This window comes from Nanorana parkeri, unplaced genomic scaffold, assembly GCF_000935625.1.
Source record: "Nanorana parkeri isolate BGI_ZX_2015 unplaced genomic scaffold, ASM93562v1 scaffold303, whole genome shotgun sequence".
Lineage (NCBI taxonomy): Eukaryota > Metazoa > Chordata > Amphibia > Anura > Dicroglossidae > Nanorana > Nanorana parkeri.
In genome coordinates, this window is record NW_017306571.1 from 262,838 (window position 1) to 280,178 (window position 17,341).

At 43.4% G+C, this 17,341-nt stretch overlaps 1 protein-coding gene across 1 annotated transcript in view; it reads right to left on the reverse strand.

Moving 5' to 3' along the window:
* Positions 1 to 6,440: 6,440 nt before the first annotated feature.
* Positions 6,441 to 17,341, reverse strand: part of PDCD10 (programmed cell death 10) — a 30,081-nt gene continuing 19,180 nt past the window's right edge. Inside the window, exons 3-8 of the mRNA XM_018557784.1 lie at positions 14,859 to 14,912; positions 12,478 to 12,595; positions 12,200 to 12,326; positions 10,205 to 10,283; positions 9,012 to 9,094; positions 6,441 to 6,938 (exon numbers count right to left, since the gene is read on the reverse strand). Of these exons, the coding sequence (XP_018413286.1) occupies positions 6,857 to 6,938; positions 9,012 to 9,094; positions 10,205 to 10,283; positions 12,200 to 12,326; positions 12,478 to 12,595; positions 14,859 to 14,912 (543 nt within the window). The 3' untranslated portion in view covers positions 6,441 to 6,856. The remainder of the gene's footprint in view (positions 6,939 to 9,011; positions 9,095 to 10,204; positions 10,284 to 12,199; positions 12,327 to 12,477; positions 12,596 to 14,858; positions 14,913 to 17,341) is intronic.

Below are 17,341 nucleotides of genomic sequence, written 5' to 3' on the forward strand. Positions count from 1 at the left end.
GAGATGTCCGTTCTAAGATTTGCTGGATGTGAGAAGTCGCTCTGGAGGAGGAATGTTTTTGTCTTTACTTGGAGGCTTCTCAGTGACTTGTTACTTGGCAACTCTATACAAAGCTGATCAACACACCCTGAAGTACTTTTCATATGACCTCGTGCTAAGAAGAACTAGTGCAATGCAAAGTTTATTAGTCAGACATCAGACTGACAACTCTATAGATTTTATATCACAAAAGCTGTGTAGTGCATGTCAAACTCACCGTCCTGAAGAGCCAGAAAGGTCATACATGCAGTGTGCATTCAATAATCGGATGAATACGCATATCCTCATATCTGCTAAAAGAGAGGCTGGTGTTCTTTATAGTAGAAATGAGTGATTGAGCGCTAACAGTTTTGTCTGAAGTCATGGCTTCTTTTTCAGTAGAACTTTTTCTTTTTTTCCAGATCGCAAACTATTACATGTGCAAAAGGTAAACTTTGCTTTTCTTACAGACCCGTTCCTTAGAATTTTTTCATCATCATCATCGATTTCACCGCATCAACGATTAGAAAGTCGAACGAACGTTCCAAAATCGATTTTGTTCATTTGAAATTCTAACCGTCTATACCCTACTTAAAATAGCAAAAAGCTTCCAGGCACACTCACCAGCCAGCATGCAAAAAACTTTCTAAAACGTGCGTTTGCCATTTGTTTTGCTATACCCTACTTAAAGCCCAAGTTACACAGGGCTTTCTGGGATTCGTGCTGCAGGAATCCCAGAGGCCTGCTCAGATTTAGCCGCAGTACCCATTGTAGTAAAAGACAGGGTGACAGCGGACGCATCTGTCAGTGGCAACCTGCATGTAATTGTTCATGGTATGGGGAAGATGATTGTCCCTGGACGCATCTATCCTGCATCCAGTGACAATCATCTTTCCCAAACTGCATGTACCATATACGATTACATGCGGCTGCGGCTTAAAAATGCGGCCGCTGTACCCACTGAAGAAAGCCCCGTTCACTTCTTCACGTTCCGTGAACACGCATTTGTGCACATTTGCATGCGTTTATTACATTAATTTCAATGGGTGCCCCACATCGACCAACGCAGAAAAGTAGCTCATGTGGCAGAATCTGCTACAGGCGTACTTTTTTTCACCATGCATTTGTGCAAGTTTATGGTGCTAAAACACACGTGAAAAGTGTGCATTTTCCCGGCCGCGTTTGGGGTGGCATTAACAAGTGATGGCACTGCAAGCACGTTGCGTGCTTTTGACGTGGTCCATGCACACACACCAAGGCACACATTGGGCAGGCGTTGACAAAAGGCGAAGGTGTGAACTGGGACTAAATGGCCAGATGACAGCGGCCACATATGTAAGCAGCAGTTGGCATGGAATTGTATATGACACATACAATTTGGAATAGATGATTGCTGCATCTGATCGGGACACCTGACATTAATGTCGCAGGAATCCATAGGATCTTACCGGCAAGAATTCCAGATTTCCCTGTGTAAACAAAGCCTTGATCTGATCTATGGGATAAGCAAATATTGTCTAAGTACAAGGGTCATGTGTAATCTACATTGAATCTTGGTGTGTTTTGTGTATTTCTTCCAGATCTGTGCAGTAATCCATGTGAAACCTTGTCTCTGTGCAGGAGCTTCCTGTAATAAAGACCAGTCAGTGCTGCTTTCTCTACTTGTGACTGGTCCTGTCTCCGCCTCCTTGCGTAGTTTTCTGCAGTCAGCCTGTAGTGGGTGGTTAGGCACCAAGAGCACGTGCCCCAGGTCTTCTACTGAGTGTCCCAAGTCTCCTTTGAAATGGATTGTTTAGGTTTGTCCTCATATTAGTGTTGGCAACTCTAAATGAAATTGTACAGAGGCGTCACAATTTGATTGCATTGCATATGGCCACGTTTAGATTTGCTCCAAACTATTCATCATGATATTCTACCAGCTCCTCAACATATTAATCTGTGTACCCAGAGGTGTTCCTGGTCTTTTAGGACACTACAAATGCCCCTGTTGGGTGGGTCTGCCGGGTCCATTCCAGCTCTACTCTCTGTCTAAAGCCAAAGCTTTTCCTTTTTGGATAGAGTAGGGAATAACTAAAGTGATATTAAAGGCAAAATGTTATTAAACTATTTCAAATGCTGATGAAATCACTTACAATGGATGTGGCTCCTTGATGTTTAAAAGTTTTAGTTTCCTGCAGAATCAGCTGGTCCCCTGAGCACTGGCCCTGATATCCTGTTAGGGTGGCTCCTTTCCCTTGCAGGGTCCTATGGAGTCATCCTTGTGTGCTAGTAAGCTGTGTCTCCCAACCACACAGGAACAGCAAATGCAGTCGCCTCTTCTTCCTCCTCCAAGCTAGTGGACAGCTGCTGTATTGTACTGGAAAGGAAGTTCAGGGAAGGATAGCTGAGAGAGTTGAGTCAGCTGTTTGGAATCATGATGACTAAGTGCTTGGGCAGAAATATAAATAAATACTTTGCTGGACAATGTATTCATTTGATTTGTGTTTGATCTGGATTCAAATCAAAAAAGTTTGAGGGTTTAATACTACTTTACAACTCTGTAAGTCTTTTCTTTGCCCTCTGTGTCCCATTCAAGAGATTTGCCTTAAAGGAGAACTATGAGGCGAGTGCTTTTCACTCACCTCATAGTTCTAGCCGACCTGTGACAATGAGACTGTCCCAGGTCAGCTCAGTAGATCGGGAGGTGAGGGAACACATACCAGCATTCGCTTACCTCTCAATCCTGTCACGGCTCTCTGCCGTGACAGGGGAGGGGCTGGATTCCCCCCTCCCCGCCAGCGCTGACTGGCGGAACGGACGGGGGAGGGGGCGGGTACAGCTGGCTCCGCCTCTAGATCGGCCGAGCCAGCTGTCAGTCACGCAACTGGGCGGATCCCAGCACAATTGTCGGGATCCGCTTCGTCTCAGTATACCGGGAGCTACAGCTCGCGGTATACTGAGCCTAGGGTGACGGGAGGACGCTAGTTTGTGTCCTCCCGTTACCCTAAGGAGAACTATGGGGAACAGCCTTAACCCCATAGTTCTCCTTTAATTTCCTATTCTGTAGACACATCAGTAAGTAAGAGCATGTCCCTCCCAAGTGACAATCTTAGGCCGTTGTCACCAAAATAGATGTCCACACTATTGCCGTTTCAGAATTTGACATTTTCCCACTTTCAGTCCAGTGACATTGGTCACCAGGACACACTGGTGATATTCTGTAGTGCTGTTTTTTATTATAATGTAGTGCTGGGATTTGTAGTCCTGCATAGCTGGTGGTATTCTGCATTGCTGTATGATGATTATACAGCAATGCAGAATAGCACCAGCTATGCAGGACTTCAAGTCCCAGCAATACATTATACTTTTAAGTAGGGATGCACCAGTCAGTGCCAATACGTGGCATTTTCACAAGTACTCATACTCATGAAAATGCCCTGATACTAAGCGCAGATACTGGTGTTCTGTTGAGAATGCTAACGTAGTGGAATTTGCCGACCTTAGCATCTTGCGCACAGATGTTATCAAGGAAACCACGATTTGTCCCTTGCTGTGATTGGGGGACAGGATCTCCCCTCCCCCAATCACAGCATGCCTTGTATTCTTTGAAGAAAAAAAATATACGGTAATAAAAAATACAAGGCATTTCATGAATGGGAAAGTGGTCCCATTACCTGCCATTCCTCATAAAAGCGCATCCCTCACTACTTTCAGTGCCTGAAAGCTTGGCGTTATGTGCAGGAGACGGCATGCTACAAGCAACATTTTTATTTTTTTATATATAGTTAGCAGCAGCCCTCCACACAAAATACACAGCTTTTTCATGATCATTCACACAACGAGAAGTGTGTAAATGATCATTTGTCCCTGGTGTTTGGCTTGAAGGCAGTGGGTGGCCTGATGCATACAGCACAAGTGGAACCAAAAAGTCCTGAGCATCTAGGCCTCTTCCCTGTATATCAAAACTATTAATTCTAAATGGGGCGTGTATGCTGTATCAAACATTCAGATCATTTACAACTGTGAACACTGAAGAATTTTCCATATTCTGATTGACTGCCATTATAGGATCTTATCTCAGTAATAAGTGTGGTCTCCGATTACAAGCATAACACACAAGTGTGATTTTTATTCAACGTAGAGTGGCGGAAAAGTAAAAACCCGTCTTTAGGAACAGATTTTCACTTAAATGTTGCACTACAATGCATGCAAGGATAAAAAAAAATACAAACCCCCCCCCCAAAAACCCCACACATTTGGGTAAATCATTACTGTAACCTTAACATAGGTTTGCGTTTGTGCAGACAATTGGTATGACAGCACCATTCTCAGTTTTGCAATTGCAAAACACAAAGCATTGTTTGTTGCAATCAAGGTTTCCGTACGTTGTGCTTAAAAGTATGTGAACACCCCAAATGTAGGACATTTAACTTTTTTTTGTCTTCCTATCCTTCGTTTTCGCCCAGTACTGCTGATCTCCTGCAGCCACTTCCTGTCCGTCTACATTCACCCCAGTGATAGTTGCATGGCATTTGCATGCGTCAGTGGTCGAAATGGCAGTTTGAAACTAGCAAAAGCCTGCACATGGGCAGGGCAATATACAAAATGCAGGATTCCCAGCACACTTTTTTTTTAAGTTAGCCAGCAAAAAAAAAAAAAAAAAACACCAAACTGTCAACTACTCAGGTTAGAATCAGATTTTGTTTTTTGTTGGACATTTGCAAATGCACGTTGAAGGCAAACTGCCACGCCTAGGCACCTCTGTTCCAATTCAAAATGGAATCCACAACAATGGGAGTATATAAAGCAATGCACATATAAGTGTAAGCTCCCCCTTAGCCAGAGACTTCCAGAGTGTGTCTAAACCAAATAGATTTGTATTGTTTTATAAATTACCTGTCCAAGTGCATCTTTCTACCCTTTGCTAGCTTCAAACTCCCTTAATGGGCAGCCATTGTTTTTTTTTATGTGGTGTGGACGCATATTGAAAGACTTCAGCTGCTTTGCACATGTGATGTCTGGCCTTCTGGAGTGTTGCTGTACCATAAAGGGGAAGGGGGCTGCTTCCAAGCAAGTCAGTTTTTAGCTTGTGCATTGTTTTACTGTATTCTTGGAATAATTTTGGACTCCTAGTTCAGAGTATGGGATCAGAAATTACAGAGGTGCCTTGTCTCAGCAGTGTGGGTTCAATGGGTTGTTTTTTTTTAGTTTAGGAGCAGACAATATAGTTGTTTGCTAGCTTGAATGTGTGCTGAGGGCCCTCTTTGTATTCCATGGCCAACAGACACAAAGGGCAAAAGTCAGTATTACAAACTACTAGTGTGCTATGGTGTTGACTTCAGGTTCTCATGGCTCACCTAGCATCGTGCAGGTAGTGGCACCACTTCACCGATTGGTTTTCTTTTGAAGAGAACACCACCAAACAGCATGCATGGTTTTATTGCTACATGTCCCCTCACATGGTTACCATCCTCTCCAACCAACATCTTTCCCCAAACATATTGCATTAGTCCTGTCACATATTCAAGCTGGAAGCCCGTTGCAGCAGTTATGTGAATTGTGAAATGATGCTTTATAATTTATTGTGCCTTTCACATAGCAAGTACTGCTTCCTTATAGCTTATTTCCTCCAAGTTACCTCTGATCTGTAAGCTGCTTCCTTCTTTGCCCCCACACTTTTTTCTGATTATGTTTATAGAGTGATTTGGTCACTTTAAAGTGGGAAGAAATACAGTACATTTGTTTATGCCCTATGCTCCAATGTAAAACAGTCTTATTGTACCCCCTAGGACATCCTGAATTGTGTGGGATAGACTTATTATCTAATTATCTGGAGCTTATACAGGGTAAGGGTTTTCCTCCAGCCCTATGTGACAAGAGCTGCATGCATGAGCAGCCAAGAAAACACTAGCCCCGTCACAAAAGAGAAAAGGGACGCAACATGCTACCCCATACTTAAAATTATTGCCGATCTTCTTCACTAGCAGTTGAAAATAAGCGACACTGAAAAACTTCCGTTACCAAGATGGCAATGCTGGATTGTACAATATTGCAATGAAGGGCTTTATGGCCAATTGTGGCCCACCTCACCATAACCCTAATGAGTAAGTCCATCTAAAACCATTTTCATTTTCTGTACACACCCAATGAGTCATATCTCCCAATGTTTGGGATCAGGGTGTCCCGGTCCAAACACTTGCTGCGGTAATTCTCATAGAAATTTCTGTATCACAGGAATGCAGTTAAAGAATCATACTCCTCTTGTATCAATGGAAGAGGTCACATCAGGCTACTACCCAGGTTCCGAGAGATGAAAGTTTCCTCCCATAGCAAAAGTCAGTTTTGGAGAAAATGTACCTTTGATCAGTTCCTCTATATGCAAACTATAGATTACCACGACTGTCCAAATCCATCAAACATGAACGCACAAAGAGAGACCCAAGTTAAAATAGAGTTTAACAGATGTAAACTATTTATTGAATATTTGCCACCAAATATTGTTAAATACATAAATCTTGCAGCTTTTCGGTTTCAAGTTAAAATGTCAGAAACAGAACACCAATATTTACAATTCTTATAAGGAATGTTATATAATGACACATTAAGGCGTAAATTTTTTTGGCTTATAATTCTGAAAAGAATGATAATAGCAAAAAAGTGATGCAAAATCTTCATTGTAAGATTATGATAAGCTACAATAAATCTTACAAAAATATGGTGTAAGATGGCAATAATCCCATTTAACATCCTGCATTTATGTCCCTCTTGCGGAACTGATAATTTATACAGTCAAAACTTAATTTACATAATAAAAGTAGCTCTGTCCACCACTGAAAATTACAGCTCTCATTTACACATTTCAGGCCACAGTTTTAAAGGTCTGGAGTATCAAGTTGGTTTGATGAATTAGGCGGTTGGCACTTATAAATACATTTAATGCCCTGCAAAACAAAAAAAAGAAGTGCCATTAGTGAAACCAAAATATATTGCACATTCATTACGTTGAAAATTGTCACATACACAGACACCTGCACGTGTGGTGTGCTGTAACTATACCGTACAGTGTTATTTTACATTTTAGACATATCCACACATCACTTGATAAGACTTACTGAACAGAAAATGGCAGCACGGTACAGGCAATGAGAGTACACTAATCCTCTGAAGCTGATTTCAGGTCATATTAAAAGTAAAGCAAGGTCACTCATCTTAAGGAAATCCTTTACTTTTCGTTGTAAGCTCCTCCAAGCTCAAGAAATCTTTCCTGAAAAGTTGCCTGCTAATGTCCCAGCACCTGCATTTTGTATTAAAGGGACCAGTCACCCCCAACCTGGTTTCTGTGTGCTTGATGACCATTTCCCCTGAACATCCCCTTTTAAGTCTTCTTAAGGTCTCGTTCACACCTAGGCGTATTGCATATGCGCGACCGTCGCACGTTTTTTTTACCGCGATTCGCTACTTGGCTGTATCCCAATGGAAACGCGCAACAAAACGGCCCGAAGTAGTACATGTACCTTTTCAGGCGTGGGACGCTTTGTAGCGCGTTACGGACGGGCGGAAATACGCCAAGGTGGGAACGAGACCATTGCATACAATGGGATTTATATTTTTGAGCGTTTTGTAGAGCGTTCGTCGAGCGTAGAACGCGCTACAAAACGTTCTGGTGTGAACGAGGGCTTAGGCAGTGCCGATTTCATCACACTATGCTGACAAAAGGAGGATCCCAGGATGAAGAGTGCCGACTCTATTCTTCCAGTCCCCATCGCTCACTGGTTTTACCTATTGCAGGATTCTAGTGCACAGCAAATTACCATCCCAGATAGACCTCTGCCCCTTGATCTCCATTCCTCTGCTCAGCATACCTCAGTGTCCTTGGCAGCCATCAGCTGAGTTAATGACATCTAGGGACAGAATTATGTATGCGGAGGTGGAGACATCAGCAGGGCAATGCACACTAGTTGGTGCAGTAATAGTGCAATGCACACTATTACTGCACCATAGTGTAGTACGTACTTTATTGTGCAGGATCCATCTAGTCAAGGCCCTAGTGGAAGTGACTTTATTTTGGGTATATAGGAAAGGTCTATGAAATGCTCACTGCTATAACCACCCACCCCTCTCTGGTTTGCTGCTTTTGTGTTGGGGGATCTAATATATTTGTAATACCCCTGCAGGCAAGCCTAGGATCACAACTGTGGAGATGTGGTAGGAGTGCGGTTTTGTCAGTAGGCGGTCTCTTGTATACTCTCTCAGCAACTTAGAGATGTGTATGAGACCGGTAACATCATATAAACCGTTTAGGGGGTTTAAAGGTTTGAAACGCCACGAATAGGCTAGGAGTGTTATCTGCTGTAATATGCCCCAATGTAACGCCAAGTGGTTTATGGATTAAGCAGGTGAGTAATACAGGTCAAGTACTTCTGAGGTGTGGGAAAAGGCTACTGGATATAAGGAATGACTGAGTACAACTCTTCTCTTTCCTGTAGCAAGGCAACACTCTCCACACTATAGCAAGACAATACATTCATCCACGTTTTGTAAGCGAACTCCCTTTTATGCAGAGTATAGGAAATTTGTCCCTTACAACACAGTTACTGGCAGTTCTTATGAGCAAGGCTTTCACAGACTGGTTAAATTGCAAAATGCAGTGGTAATTGCAGCAGGGAGGCAAGCTGTGCCTCCTGTAACCAGTATACTTGCGGTTCAGTGCTGTAGGTTTCTCGCAGGGTCGGTCCTTCCCTCACTACTCAGAGATGGTAAGTTAGTGGCATTGGGGTTCGGGTACACAGTCCCTCGGTCGGTCTGTGGATGCAGGGAAGCGAATCTTCAGCGTGCACTGTCACCAACAGTTGGACGCCGAAGATTCGTCTAGCCGCGGCTTAAGAGGCTTGTGCGCGTGCAGGAGGAGCAGGGACGCGCCGTGAGCGATCCCATATCGCGGTCACGGAACGATCACGGGTAAGTCTCTTACAATATTATTTGAGAAGAATAAATTGCTTTAACAAAGTACTTACTTTCCATCTTTAAAATAGGTTTTCAGAGTGTCGCTAAAACTTTTAGAGTACTTTACAAATTCTTTCTTTTGGTGCTCAAGCGCCTGTAGATAGAAAATATTAAGTTAATAGGTTTACAACAACAAAATTACTAAGGAGGAGAAGTATTCAAAAGGAGTCCATGCTTAAACAAAAAAAAAAATCCTGATCTCATGCAGCCCACCTGCAGACACTTTTGGACTACATGCACACTGGCAATTGCTGTGTGGCATTTCTTAGGGCTGGTTTTCTGATGGTGACAACAGTGGACCAATCAGCTGTGTAATGCGTGCTGAAAGGGCTGCTTGTAGTCTCTACCGAAAGTCCCCATAGCAGGCACAAAAACTGGGAGAATGGGACAGAATACTGTTAGCCCATGACAGGAAAATCCTGAACGAGGACATTCATGGCAGGATTACTGGGTATGTCAAAGCTGCAGATGATTTTTAAATGTCTGTCTAGAGCCAGCTGTGTCCATCCCCTTCCTTGTCTGTACCTCCTGAGTGCTGGAGGAACAAAGAGGGGAGGGAATCCCTGCAGGGTGTGGTGACTGACAGCCATTGCTCAGATCTCGGCATGTAGAGTCAGCATTGGACAACTGCAGCGTCCCACGCCGGCTCTAGGTAATGGGAAGAATATGTAGAGTATATTTTGAATTAACCCCTCTCCAGCAGAATATATTAGCCATCCTTTTAATTTCCTACTGGTGCAATCAGCTGGTGGGAGCAAATATGAAACCTGTGTAAGCTACCTGTTGCTGGAGTTGGAGCTTAGAAAGGGCTATTAGACTCACTGTGTAACAGTACCGATTGGCCCAGTGCTGTCACGTGGAGTGAATCACATGATTTGAGTTCTAGCACTGAAAGGGGCAGTGGGGAAGCAAAACAAAAAGGAAAGTACATGCGGGGGAGCAGTGGGGGAATTAAAGCAAATCAGTTGCTTTGCCCTGAATGGGCAAACACAGGTTTGCATTAAGGATTTTAGGAAAGATGGCATTAGATGGTATATCATTTTGCTATCTGCAGTATTAGAATAATGCACTTCTGAGGGTATAGAAAATAAAAAGATCCTGCATGATATACAACCCTGCATGAGTTTACATATATAAGCCTCCGTATCAGAAATATCAATTTATCATATAGTAAACAAAACAAAAACACATTATGTTTACTTACCCTACGATTCTGGTACTGGTACTTTTTGAAGACATTGTTAACTGTGTCAAGAAGTTCTTTTATCGCACTAGCAATGTCTCTATTTGAATAAAAAATAAATTATGTTATTAGCATAGTACCAGCATTAATTGTAGATTTACATCAGCTCACATAGCTCAAACAATGCTACTGTACGCACATATGATACAAAGGCACGTCTGTCACTCCTGTTTGTTGGCCATTATATTAAACATAGATGATTCACTTCATCTTTGGAAATCTGCCAAATGAATATGATTTCCTTGTGATCTACGGAGGACTATCTAACCTGACGAGTTGCCAATATCAGGACAACGGATCAGAAAAACACGCTGGTTAAAAAAAAATATATTGCATACATGGCTCAGCAAAACACGCTATTCAATAAAAGGAAATGCTGTTCTGTCAGCAGGCCTTTCCCTTGGCATGACCAATGGCAGAGTCACAGAATGGAAAGTAGTTACCTGAACATACACATGCTTTCCACACCCAAGATTAATTGCTATAGAACCTGAACTTAGATATTCGCGAATGTTATAGATAAAGTTACTACACGGTGGGTGTGCCTACATTAGTATAAAGAAATGCCCTGTGACATCACCTATGGATCAATCACATGTAGCCATTCAGAGCACATGAGAAATGTAGGGTTTGCATGTGATCTAATGATACCAACATAGGTAGAGACCTTTTCATCAATTCTGGGACTTATGAAGACAGTTCTTTGTATCAAAGCCTATTCCTAGGTGCACATCAAAAAGTCAATGATGTAATTAGGACTCTTCAGTATTTTAATTTGTAAAACATTTGAAAACGCAGCTACAATTATTTTTCTTGTCAGCATTATGGACAATTTAGTTTAGTTTGCCAATATAAAATCCCAATTAAATCAATTCTGGGCTGTAACACTTCACATGGAGAAGTCCCAGTGGAATGATTATAAAAAGCACTATAAAACCCTGGAGGCTTTAAAAACAGGAACCCCTCAGATTATTAATCTATTATAATAGGAAACATATGAATAACCCCACCAAAATAGCTACTACAATTATTTGCTTATACCAGGGCTGAACAATTCCCAGTCGCCATGAGTGACCAGCCTATGCCTCCCATTCATTTCCGCTGTCGCTAGGTGCTGCTGTAACAAAGTTCCTCTGCTCTTTCCCGCCTGTCTCACCAGTAGCTTGCAGCTACACATACTGAGGCTGGAGCTACCTGCTGCACAAATCCCTGAACTGCCAGCTATGCTGGCATTGCGAATGACATCAGAAAGTTGAGCAGCGTGGGGGTCCCTGTTGACAAAGCCTGTCCACATGTATGGGAACGGTGGTCACCTCTGTCAGGCCTCTTTCATTTTGTTCTGGTGCTGTGGCTGGTCCCTCATCCATCACACTCCCTGTAGCATCACCACCACACCCTCCACTGCCACCACCTCCCCAGCAATAATCATAACCACCACTGGTTCCCCCTGTGCCCCATCAAACTCCCCTTTGCCTCCCTCATTATCCATCACCCCCTGTATATGATGTATTGTGGTCCTGCTTCAACTATAAGTCCTGCTTCAGTATCTTTCAGCTATCTATATATAGTCATATGCAGGTTGCATAGGGCTGCTTACTAGCTCTGGGTGAGATCTGCCTAAGCCTGGCTTATACTTTGCTTCGGATATACATGGAGAACAGTATGCCATTTACTTGGGCAGACGTGGGCAGCTAGAACTACTATTCCTGGTTTAACACACCACAAAAATATGATGCGTGTTGTGGTCAGAAGATGAGCAAAATCCTGTCATGGAGGGAGATTACCCAGGGTATAGGTCAATTAACAGACAAGCTAATTTCCTTATCAATAGCAATGAAGGCAAATTCTGCTCACACAGACCAGTGCAGGTGGATTCAGGTCAATGGTTACTCATTAATCTGAAGGAAATCTGTACACAGCATCCGCTTTTAGTGAATATGTAGAGCAGGCACTCACTTGATTGTCTGAAGGAACCTCACTCTGTCATTGATTTCATCAGGTATCTTGCCAAGGATCTGCTTAAGTGCTCGTGCCTTCTCATTGAGCTCCTGGAACTCTGGCTCAGGCCTTTCAATCATATATTCTGAAATTAGGAAATATTTATGTGGCATGAAACAACATCAACCAGAAACTCATCTCACTACAATCCATATACAAAAGAGGATCACCCCCCAAATCACCACTATGCAATAGGACAAAATTCTATTATAATCCAAAAAGCTATTTAAACTCACCTTCCACATCAGCAGCTGCCATACGTAGGAGGGATTCTGTAAAATTCACTTCCACACTCTTCTTTTCCAGAATTTTTGTAATAATATCTTGCGTGAGCCCCGGATTTTCTTTCTCTGCCTGTAAAAGAATTAAAAATAATTAAATAAAAGCCAGTAAAGTAGCATTTATGTAACTACAGAATAAAAAGCCCAGAACTCTCAGGGCCTAAAATACAAGTACAATTTGGAGTACTATAGTAAAACCATACTATACAAGAAACTACCCGATATAAAACTGGTGAAGATGATTGGGAGCAGGTACTCCTAGCATTTAGACTGCACACAACATTTTTGGCACCTAACCACTAGTGCCCCAGGTGCAGTTTTAAAACATCACATTTGAAGTGGCTGTCACCGTAGCATGTTACAATGGCACCAGGACTCCGCGGGCCCCCCATCCAAACTAGCACTTAAACTGCCTGCTGTCAGTGACAACAAGGACCCAGCGCTGAACCCAGGAGCTAAAACAATCAACTCCTGGGCTTCCGAGCCTTCTACAGATCCCTCTATAGGAGCTCGCTGCTTCCGTATTTTGTTTTATATCAGGGGTGTAATGATGTTACAGCGCTTCCTCTAAGCACAGAGACTCCGGCAAAGTAAATTACCGCTATAGTGATCTATTGCTGGCTGATTGCAGTCAGCAATCAATAGTATTTTTAGAATTGCGCGCATCGCAATGGAACGTCGAAAGGTGAATACATTTCTCCTAAAGCATACATTCATTTTTAAACTTTCCCATTCCACTACTTTACATAACAGATTTTAAATCAGCAGGCTTTGATTATATTTTGCGGCAAACATAACCGGGTGCATAAATTACGTAACGGCTGTGTTGGAAAACAAATGCAGGAAAATACATTTCTTCTTTTTTGTTGTTATGAAATAGTTTCTCCCTCGGCTACCAACAAGGACCGGCATCAGGAACAAGGATCAAACTATGACGTGAACATTTTTTTTTTTTCTACTAGCCACTTCCGATTTTGACTGACAGCTGTGGGGATGCCGATTCCTCTGTGTACTCCTTTTGCCGCATCAACTCGGTTTCCCTAACTACTCCAAAAAAGCAGATAAAGGCAACAAAGATAAGAGCATGCTCTGTGGTTGTAGACATCAAAGAAAAGAATGATCAAAGTGTCCCAACTCTCTTATGTCCCTTCATCTGAAACAAGTGTGCCGCCCATAGCAACCACTATTTTTGAAATCTGCACAATAAATGTTAAAAAATTCTGGTATTGGTGCCATGGATGTATGGGTGTGTGTGTGTGTGTGTTTACACATCAGAATCCAACAGCCAGCCGGGTAGATTTCTCCATCCACAGTTTAGCATGGATGGGGGTATCGAGCAATTTCTCTCCTTTTACTTGCTGGGTTAAACAAAATAAATCTATGTATGGCAGGCTTAACTGTCAGTTCCTGTTATGTCTTCAGGACAGAAAGTTAAAGCCCAACTGCAGCCAAATTTGAAATGGTGCAGAATCTTGTTAACATGGTTGTACAAGCTTCAAATGGACTTGTGTTTTTCCCAGAACAAGCTGCATGGAATTACTGCCACTTTCTAAGTTTGTACAGTGGCCCAATATGTCATCAGTAAGGATGAGGTGCGGGTTTGCCACTACCAAAGGTGGGTCCCCAGCAGCCATTTGTCCATGTGTTGGAGTAACTTAGGGAGAGCAGACAGTCTCTGTAGGGACAGCTTCATTTGTTGCTAGGCAGCCTGGCTTCCTAACCAATCGGGAAGCCAGGCAGCACGTATTGACCTGGCTCCCCGATTCACAAGGAAGCCACACTACCTGGCAACAAGTGACACCAGCTTCCTCTGTTGCTAGGTAGCCTGGCTTCCCGACCAATCAAGAAGCCGGACGGCACCTCATGACTCGCCGCTCGGCTTTCTGATTGATCAGGAAGCCAGGCAGCCTCGGCATGTGAAGCCGGTGTTCTTTCGCTAGAACACTGGCTTTATAGGCAATCAGGAAGCCGGGCGACGGGTCATGATCCGCTGCCCGACTTCCTGATAATCTGTTCACACGGCACCTGTACTCGGCAACAGCGAGTACCGAAAGAAAAAAGTATCGGTACTCGATACCAAAAAACTGGCATCGCTGCATCCCTAGTTTACATCTACTGTGTTTTAAAACAGTTGCCTGGATTTTCATGGCAGAAGATAAGGCATCACTGTGCTGCTATAACACTAAAAAGTGCTAATCTGTCCAGTGCAAACAACACTTGGTATTAGACCTGCAAATACTATTTCCCCATCATCACTAAACAGTTTAGGCTATGAAGTGCCCATTACAGTTGAGCAGAAAACATTATGCAAAGTTCCAAATCCAGGACCTCCTTACCTTTATAAACGCTGCCCGGAGAGTCTGAGCTGCTGAAAGGTTTACACGTTCTAACTGTGAAAAATAGAGAGAGAAGAGAATTACATAATGACATTAAAAAACAAAAAAAACACACAACACACCCAATTGTAAATTTCATTGCTTACTCATAACGTATGCTACAGCTAAAGTTATTTTATATCACCCATCATTTCACTGTGATATAAGTTTACACAAATGCATACACAATTTGGCCCAATTTATTGGAATACTGCAGTTATCAGGCACACTCCCTTGCAACATTCTCTATGTCAGTTAGCCCTTAGACACACAAGTCTCACTCTTAAGATTCTATACAACATGTTTTTTCTGTAAAAAGAAACCTTTTCAATAGCATACCTGTAGGCCATTTACCTTTTTGATAAGTGACCTGTCAGTTAAGTGTTAAATGGGCGGCAGTTATGAAATACAGGCATTTAAGGGGGAGCCCCAAAACCTGTGACATACATACAGACAGTATATTGCCAAAAGTATTGGGATATCCCTCCAAATCATTGGATTTAGGTGTTCCGTGAAATTTCCTTGCTACTAAATATTCCATTGTCACCTGTTAGTGGTATTATAGCAAAGTGGAAGCAACTGGGAACAGCAGCAACTCAGCCAGAGTGGTAGGCCACGTGGGGTCAGTGCATGCTGAAGCGCAGTGCGCAGAAGTCGCCAACTGTCTGCAGAGTCAATAGCTACAGACCTCCAAACTGTGTGGCCTTCAGATTGGCACAACAACAGTGCGTAGAGAAGTTCATGGAATGCAAAGCGTTGGATGCAGTAGTGTAAAGCACGCCACCACTGGACTTTAGAGAATTTTGGCAGTTGCCAGGAGAATAATACTTGCCTGAATGCATTGTGCCAGGTGTAAAGTTTGGTGGAGGGGGGATTATGGTGTGGGGCTGTTTCTCAGGGGTTGGGCTTGGTCCCTTAGATCCAGTGAAGGGAACTCTTAAGGCATCAGCATACCAAGACATTTTGGACAATTTCATGCTCCCAACTTTGTGGGAACAGTTTGGGGATGGCCCCTTCCTGTTCCAACATGACTGCGCACCAGTGCACAAAGCAAGGTCCATAAAGACATGGATGAGCGAGTTTGGGGTGGAGGAAGTTGACTGTCCTGACCTTAACACGATAGAACACCTTTAGGATGAATTAGAGCGGAGACTATGAACCAGGCCTTCTCATTCAACATCAGTACCTGACCTCACAAATGCACTTCTGGAAGAATGGTCAAACATTCCCATAGACACACCCCTAAACCTTGTGGACGCCTTCCCAGAAGAGTTGAAGCCGTTATAACTGCAAAGGGTGGGCCAACTCAATATTGAACCCTACGGACTAACACTGGGATGCCATTAAAGTGCGTGTAAAGGCAGGCATCCCAATACTTCTGGCAAAGTATTTACTCCTAGTGTAAAAAATATTATACATACATATACAGGGCTCAAAATTTAAGGCCCTGAGCTACTAGCCAGGCCTTAGAGTTACTCGCCACCAGTTGCCTCACCTAACCGCTACACTCCCCCGGCCGTACCTCCGACAGCTCAGCAGTGTGACGCAAAGTACAGAGATCAGTAACACAGAGTGCAAAGGTCAGAAGTGTAATGCCAAGTACAGAGGCCAGTAATGTAACGCACTGTACAGAGGTCAGTAATTTAACGCACAGATGTCAGCGGTGTAAGGCAGAAAGAACAGGGAGTTACAGTGCACATAGCTGATCTGATTTAGGTGCCCTCTCTCCTGCCCTTTTCCTCTTCCGATTTAGATGCCCTTTTCCTGGTGGTGCTTGTAGGGGGGGGGGACCAGGTATCCCAGCCTCAAAAGAAGCAATTTCAGGGAGGTGCCCAAAGCTCCCCCACCCCCCAATCCACAGGGAGGGCAGGGGGCGAGAGCACCCCCCGGAAATGATGTCAGATAGCAAATAAGCTATTGCTTCCTCTGCTATCTGCAACCTCAAACCCACTGGATGGCAACCTCAAACCCACTGAGCTAAAAGCACAGCTGCATGATGGATATCCCCAATTCTTTACTACATAGAGTGCCTGGATTACTTATCTGGGCACCAACAAAATTTATTTGACAGAAGAGACCTACAGAATCCCATTAAAAGCCTACATGTCAGTTTTGGTTTTTTTAAATTCTACTTTAAGTAAAACATACAAGTAGTGCCCGTCCCCAGCCTGTGGTTAGACAGCGAAGGACAAGCAGCTTGGTAAAGAACTTGTCTTCAGGTCATTCTGCTCTCTCCATCTTTTTGTATGTCCCATCAGAACTACAGGGCAACCTACTGGGTCCTTGTGTTCATCGGTGGGGGGGTTTGCCGCCGGTAGGACGGGGGTGAAACTGCCACTGCTTCTGTGGCGATCGCTCTCTCTTCTCTGGCATGGTTGAAGGGAAGACGGCCAAACGGATTCTTCTCCTCCGCGGCAGTTACAGAGTGGCCGCGAGGAGAAAAA